This window comes from Apaloderma vittatum, unplaced genomic scaffold, assembly GCF_000703405.1.
Source record: "Apaloderma vittatum isolate BGI_N311 unplaced genomic scaffold, ASM70340v1 scaffold2303, whole genome shotgun sequence".
NCBI classification, from domain to species: Eukaryota; Metazoa; Chordata; class Aves; order Trogoniformes; family Trogonidae; genus Apaloderma; species Apaloderma vittatum.
This window is the reverse complement of record NW_009709605.1, coordinates 97,263-105,041: the sequence shown is the minus strand read 5'-3', so window position 1 is coordinate 105,041 and position 7,779 is coordinate 97,263. Positions and strand designations below refer to the sequence as shown.

The 7,779-nt window shown below is 38.7% G+C and overlaps 1 protein-coding gene across 1 annotated transcript in view; it reads right to left on the bottom strand.

Annotated features, from left to right (window-relative positions):
• Positions 1 to 3,421: 3,421 nt before the first annotated feature.
• Positions 3,422 to 7,779, bottom strand: part of LOC104272084 (probable G-protein coupled receptor 133) — a gene marked incomplete at its 5' end in the record, with an annotated part of 66,274 nt that continues 61,916 nt past the window's right edge. The window contains 3 exons of the mRNA XM_009866978.1: positions 3,422 to 4,002; positions 4,695 to 4,787; positions 7,296 to 7,337. Of these exons, the coding sequence (XP_009865280.1) occupies positions 3,907 to 4,002; positions 4,695 to 4,787; positions 7,296 to 7,337 (231 nt within the window). The remainder of the gene's footprint in view (positions 4,003 to 4,694; positions 4,788 to 7,295; positions 7,338 to 7,779) is intronic.

The window sequence follows — 7,779 nt, the reverse complement described above, 5'->3', positions numbered from 1 at the left end:
TTTTTATATTTATTTATATATGTAAAATGTGTGTGAGTGTGTCTGTGTGTGAGATAGATATAAATATAGACAAATACATATGTGTATATATATGCACTCATACACACACTGCTATATTCATAGATCTGCTCTAAGTCTGAGAGAGAATCTGTTTGTCATTTCTATAAACGTCATTTTTTTCACCTAGGAACTGACCTTGACCAGGTTGCTCGAATAGTTGGGTTAGAAGAAATAATCTGCAGCAACTGCTTCATAAAATAAGTTCCTCTCTTAAAAGGGAGAGAAAGACTTCCCTCAGTATATTTTGTACATTTAAACTTTAATACAAAAATATTGTTACACTTTACCTAGGCAAACCTGACCCATATTGTAGGACTTCTCATATGAGTAAAGCTCTGCTTGCTTAATCACAGTGATAGTCCTCATAGGCAGCCATAATCATTATGCTGTTGTTTATAACCCTTGTCAAAAGAAAAATTTGAACAAATGCAAAGTTCTTTTAGGAAATTAAGATTTTTCATTTATTTTGGGGAGAAAACAACAAAACTAAATTATTTTACTACTTACTGGCAAAGTCATTCTTGCTACATTACCTATTTTAAAACTCACATCTCATTCAATTAAGATTTCGTACCATCGACAAAATGATGCTATCCTGAAAAAAATATTGCAATAGCTGCTAGATACAAGCCCATAAATAAACTGCAAGATTTTCAGGCTTCAGAAGACTGAGGACAGAAAGAGATTGTTTAAAGATTCATTTGAGCATTTCCTATTCAGTACATTTGCTGCATTCAGTAACAACAAAAATACATTAAATCACACAAAAAGAATGGATTTAAATGGCAATGGAACACATTTGTACTTTGTGGGGGTTCTTTACTAGTTTATAAAAAACAGAAGAAACTCCACCCCCAACCTAGTATTATAAATACAGTGTTCTAGCTGTGACATAAACAACAAGATAAACTGCTTCATCACAAGTAACGCTCAAACGCTAAGGCATGGGATGCAGGTTATCCACAGTGGATCTCAGTAGATACAAGATAATAAATGTTCCCTCAATCTATAATACATCTATGTCACATTCTAAAGTATAAAACCCAAAACATTTTCATGCTTTTCTTGTTTTTGGCGAACAATTTTAAAACATGATATACCTGGACGAAAAATAGATTTAGCCCTTTATACTACTGCCATTTCATATTGTCATTTGTACATCACGTGGGGTTTTTTTCAAATGGACCTTGGGTAGGTGACCAATATACACCAGCACAGGAGGAAAAGCAGGCAATGAAAATGGTGTAGAAGTCAATGTTCTTAAAAACTAAGATTTTTTTTTTTAAAAAAAAAAGGATTTGGAATATCCTCTGGTTCATTCACAGAAGTGTTTGTGCTATACTACAGTGATTAGAAGAGAAATGATCAAGAAGGGTTTCAATCTATATCCATGGTCACAGTGTAAAAAAAACAAAAAAAAACCCCAAACTCAAAAACCAAACACATGCTCCAGTATATAAAAAAAATGCTTAAATATGTTGACTGCACACAATACAAACACTGAACTCTGTTATCACAGTACTGTTCTGTTACAATCTCCTCCATACATTCCAGGGGCTCCTTGTACTCTCCCTTTTGGGGGGAAAAAAAAAAAAAAGTCATTCTCATGCCAAGAAAGTCCATATATTTGCACAGCTGTAAAACAGTCCAATGTAGAAAAAGGCTAGGACAAAGCCATACACAAAAGCCAAAATAAAGACACAGCCATTTAGATATTTAGCTTTTACTGACCTTCCTTTTAGAGCTAGCTGTCAATGGTTTGAGTTACTGAGCAATAGGAAACACAAGATTAGAAGCCTATATATTTCATGCATGTATATGTGCTGTGCAGTATGTCACATTCTGCTCCGCTCCAGCCACATAAATCCAGCATATATCTCGTGAAACTAGGATAATTTATGGAGACTGTTTTAATTTCTAGCCACAGACAAACTTGGGTGGACTGTGGGCTTTCAGTTCAGTGATCATACCAACAAGTCTTGGCCAGGAAGGGGAGAAGGCAGAAGAGTTTGGTCCAAACTGAAATAGAACATTTTTTCTTAATGCAGGAAGGAAACAAAGAAAACTTGTTTTGGATCAATCAAAATCAAAAATGAAATCCATTGATGTTTTCTACAATCTATGTCTTTTGGATGAAACACTTGACTAAATTCAGTCCTAATTGATGAATGTTTTCAGTTCCCTAAAGATCAATTTACTTTCTTTTTTACAAATTTGCTATCCAATAAACAATTTCCACCCTGCCCATTAGGGTTCAGATGCCTTTTCTCTTGGAAATCAATAGCAGATATCTTGCTAGATTCACTGGGACCAGAAATGGTCTGAGCTGCTGAAGGTACAAATCTTTAATTAAGAAAAAAAAATAAAACTAACACAAAATGTCTCAGCAAAATATGAGGTTGAAGATTGCATGTTTCCCTCTTTTTCTAGTATTTGATAGCCCTTCAAAAAACTAATTACATTGGTGATTCCTGCAAACCAGTATACCTGGTCTCTTAGGGAGACAGTTGCTGCAAGTGAGGAAGAGCCGGGGATAAGGAGACATGGCTGCAAAGCTGCTCCGTGAAGGGCCCCATCTTTGGAAATTTCTCTGGAGACGCTGGCTGCAGAGTAGATCCTAGAGCAAGACACGTATTTAGAGGCTCTGACCACCTTCAGGGTTTATAATCTGCTTAACTCCCAGCTGGAAAGGTGCATCAGTGGCACAGTCGAGGTTGCATCCCTTTGTGCTCCAAACATCCGTTCTGAGAACCTACAGAACGCTGGTCAAAAGAAAAATTGCAGTATTTATTTTCGCCTTAAAGATACTTCATAGCAGTACTAAAGCAGAAGCTTCTAAGTGCCGAGCAGAATTTAAAACCACAAAAGACTCTGCAGAGACCTATTTAAAAGACGTCTGTAGGTAACAATACATAGAGTTATTTGTAGTCTGGCTGTCTTCACAGTATATCATTACGTTACATTTTTGTGGTTGGAATTCAGTGTCTCGATTTGACCAGTATAAGGAGAACGATTAGTCACAGTGCCAGGTTTTGAATTCCAGAAGCGACAGTGCCGTTGTGAAATGCACTTGATGGACAGTTGTTGATCGCACCTGAAAGCTTCAGGCAAAGCAATACAAATACCTGTATTGCGATATGTCAGCAGACCAAATCAGCGATAAAAACAGGAATATCTAAAATACTAAAAGGCCACGTATAGAAGTATTACACGTTACATATGCTGTTCACGAGCACAGAGATGTACGTGCATGTCAGCTTCGCTAATTCCACGCCCATGCTGGGAGCTGAGTAGCTGGAACCTGCTTCTCCCTCAAGTCCTGCCTTCCTTGGAGCATTTAAATTAATCACCACACTATGTGTTTTGAATAAGTTTCACTTCAATAATTGGATTCTGTAAGGTAATGAATGTAAACGGATAGTGCACAGCAAGACTGGAATAGCCCCATTACAACATCACAATGGGAAGCATTTCATTTTAGAGTATAAAAATCCATCCTTCCAGAGGTATGTTGCCTTTCCTCAGTTCTGGGAGCTGGAATGATTCAGATAGCAAAGTCCTTTTTGCATACCTAGTGTTTTCCTCATTGCTGACAAAACCATCCAGTGTATATTTGTGCTAGTTATTTTTACAGATACTGCTAATAGCCAAGTGTAGAACGTGTTTGGAAGGCAAGCAGCTGAGGGCTATTTACTCAGCAAAACAATATGGCAATTCCCAATTTATTAGGCAGTGATTAAAAAGCAGTTTCCTACTGCTATTAACAGTGAGAAAAACAACTGGTGGACACTGTGTCAGCGGTCCTGAATGTATGGCTTGATTTTCACTGGGAAGCTGGTGTTACTGTCAGACTGCTGATAAATCAACGCGGTTGGCTGAGTTGGTGCTTTTATCCCAGGTGTTCAGCTTTGTGGGGGTTGTGCCTGGCCTGTTCCCAGTCATCTGGAAAGCAAAATAATATTGAAAATAGATTTATTTATTTTGCTAAACCACTCTCATCTGGATGAAATAAAAGCTTGAAAGCCTCTATTTAGATTACAGTGTTGTCGCAGTCTTGAGAGCATATGCCATCACAGAGTTTTAAACAGTTATTGCCAGGATCTAAGGTGATTGGCAGAGATCACTTAATAACACCTATCACTTCAGAAGTCTGCGTCCTTATAAAAACAAATGTCTTTTGCCTCAAGATAATTTAAGGAGAGCTAGAAAAGCACATTCACATGCTGACTTATTTAAGAGTTTATTCCTCTGGCTTAAATGTAAAAGTGCCCCATCAAAACACCATCATCATCAGACAAATACATTGCCAAAATGCTGCTTGAATGCATAATACGAAGTCCATCACAACTGATGGGAATAGCCATATTGAACCACGCGCCAGAGTTCATAAACCTTTGTTTGCCTTTATTGGAGAATTTACTGGGAAGCAGAATTTTGTCCTTTGCCTTCAAGACAGATGCTGTAGCTGCAACTTAATACTTGCTGATTCCAGCTGCCTACACCATGCATTAGCTTAGGTACTAAAAATACTCACATGCCTTCTTGTGTCCTGTTCTTTCCAACATAATTTAATGTGGAACAATTTCAAGAGCAATAGGAGGGGGAAAAAAAAAAAAAAAAGGAAGAATACTCACAATGTCTGAATTGAAGGGTTTCACGTTGATGTTGCGAGTTGAACTACTGGTAAGGGACCAGACCTTGGTTTTGTGCTTAAAGGCAGCTCTAACCTTTGGGGGAAAAAATGAAACCAAGTTGAAGATTTCTTTTGAAAAAGTTGTGTTTATTTTCACAGGTGCAGCCTCCAATAGCTTTCCCATTATCCCTCCTCCACATTAATGTCACTGTACTAAAAATCAACAAACAAACCACTGCTACATTTTTCTTTATACTTATGGTCCAGGTATATACTTTATTTTCCGGGTACCCTTACTTTAAACAAAAAGCACCACTTAACCTCACTTATGTCTGACTTCATTGGCAACATTTCTGTGTTATCTAGGTTATCCCATCCTCCTAGATGTCCAAGGTATAACTGTATTATAATTCATCTTGATTAAAATAAAAATAACAAAAGCAAACCCACCAAACTGCAGGGCATATAAGCACACATCCCCAATATTTCCAGCTCTGATTTGTAAGATTTCATAAAGTGCCATTGTACTGATTTTGAGCTGCTCACTTTCACATTTTCTAACCAAATTTACAGTCCTGGGCTGGACCACAAACTCCCCTATTCAGGCAGGCTCTCCCTGGAGCTGACACAGCCCTGATGGTACCCGGATGCCATGAGGATGTAAATCAGCTGCCAGCCTTTTGAAAGCTAAAATATTTAAAGATGCTGGATGAAATTCCCTACAGACAAAGGAAGATTCTTCACCAAGGTGAAAATAATCGGCTGCACAAAGAAAAAATGGTGAAACAGTCATTCTTTAGGCAAGTAGGTGACATTTATCAAGGATTACTAGCTGGAAGTGATAAAGCAATGTTATGATGTTGTGATAGAGAACATCTTGTCAGAAAGAGCATAGTTTGCAAAGCACACCAAGCAATCTTCTCTCCTTCTTCTGCTCTGGCATGGCCTCAGCTACAGCACTGTGTCCAACATGTCCACAAACCCTGGGATCATCAGGAGACAGCCCTAAAGAGAGCAGTGAGGATCACCACAGGTCAGCAAAGACATGTTATGAGAAGCTTACTTTTTTTAATCAGAAGAGAAGACTGAGGGAAGACAGGACAAGTCTTACAGTCTTCCCTTTCCTGCGGAGAGGAAGAGACTTACCTACTCTATATGTATTGTAGCTAAACCAGCAAATAAGGAGCTCAAACTGCAGTAAGAAAGATGAAAGCTCAACCACTTGGAAATATGTGCAGATTTCACTTTACAGTGTCTGATTTTCACTTCTATACTAAGAACAAAATTCTCAAGTAGAAGTCTCGCAGTTCAGCTGAAGAAGTATTTTAGACATGCACAGCATACAATGGAGCCAGTAAGACCTGCTCTCCAAAAACAACAGTTTACATTAGCTATATATGAACTGGTTTTGGAGCATACAAATTCCAAAAGGTTTCTGAATTTAATTTCTCATGAGGCTCCTGCAAAAAATGGCAGCAATTCAAATATTCGTATTTGATGTAAGATATTTGAAGCTTGACAGCCAGAAGAAAGCTTTCTGAGCCTGGGGGAAAATAGAAAAAAGAAATATTTTTCCTCTTTACCTTTAACGTGACTGCTTAACTTTAGTTGATTTCAATAAAGACCAAGAGTTTTGTAGTCAGTCCTGAATCTCCAAACTGATAGCAGCAAATATCATTATATATGTTCTAAATAGGTTGGCAAATAGGCTAAATATGTTGCCCACTATTAATAAATAATGTCTCCATGGATAAGCTGGAGTGCTGTTGTTGCATAGGAAGGAGCAGTAGGTTATGGAGCAGAGCTACTTAGCAACATCCAGAAGAAAGAGCTGTGGGAGAATCGAATCTATGTGGGTATTCGCTGAGCAGAACCCACATCAGCGTGCTGGAAATGCGTTTTTGTAAGAACCGTTCATTATCAGTAATACATGTTGCTCAGCGGTTTTGGCTATCAGCCACATGAGGAGAGGGTGCTGCAAGCTCCCGGCCCAGCAGAGACTGTCTCCACAAACCCCATTTCCATCAGCCTCGCCTTGGCTTCAGCCCAGTCACTCTGAGACAGCCTTAATGCAAAAAGATTCCTCTCGGTGCGCTACGAAAATCTGAACTTCCTGCCAAGAAAAATACCTGGAATATGTTCTACCCTGTTTGGTTTCCCATTACGGATTGCATGAGCAACGTCCAAAAGTATGTTTTGCTGAGAACAGTATTTATTTTCCGCTCTGGAACTGCAGATGTAACAAAGCTAGAGGCCCCGCAGCAGGGACTGCCAGAGCGAGTCCTGCTCCCGCTGTATAAGCATCCTCCTTTAGCAGCACATCCCTGTAGCCCCTCTAGCCCTCAGGAGTGCTTCTTCCCTTAGTCTTGGGCTACCTTCTCTTATTTATTTATTTTTTTAAAACCCTTCTTCTGTTTCTTTTAAGATAAATGTCAAGCAAGGGTCAAAATGCCACAGGTCACAAAGTCACTAACAGTCATGTATGAATTGAAATAAGAAAGAAATCAGTGGCGTAGCAGGCAACAATACCAGAGAAAGTCTTTTCCTACTTTACACATGAATTTGCTAACACCGAATTTGGTAACACCATTTGGTTACGTACCTCTGAATTCAGAAGACAGTGAAACAGGAACATGAAAAATCCCTGCAAACAGATAAAAGGGAGAAAGGTGAAGATGGTGAAGAATGAAATAATAATGGACTTTTCACAGTATTGTATAAAGCAGGTATTGAGTAGCTGGAGGTCTAGAGGTATCAAAGAATAAGCCAAACTGCGCCCCGTGTTAAACTGGAGAAACCTGCAGGTTACTATGAGGCTTGTCTGGACCTTTTCCTTTAAAACAGCACCTTCTAAAACTTTGGGGTGCTAAAGGAGAAATCTGCTGAAAAGAAGCAGCAATTCTCTTTTCTCGACTACAACAGAACTTTTTGTCTGTTCTTGCAAAAACAAAGGCAGAGGGAAATGCTCTTTGGGAAGCTCCAGATCAGTATGTATCACATTGGAAAAGCAAGGTATTAACATTAGGAAAATTTTCACAAGAGAAATTTGCTATCTTTGGACTTTCTGGCAATGGGAGTGAAAAGGT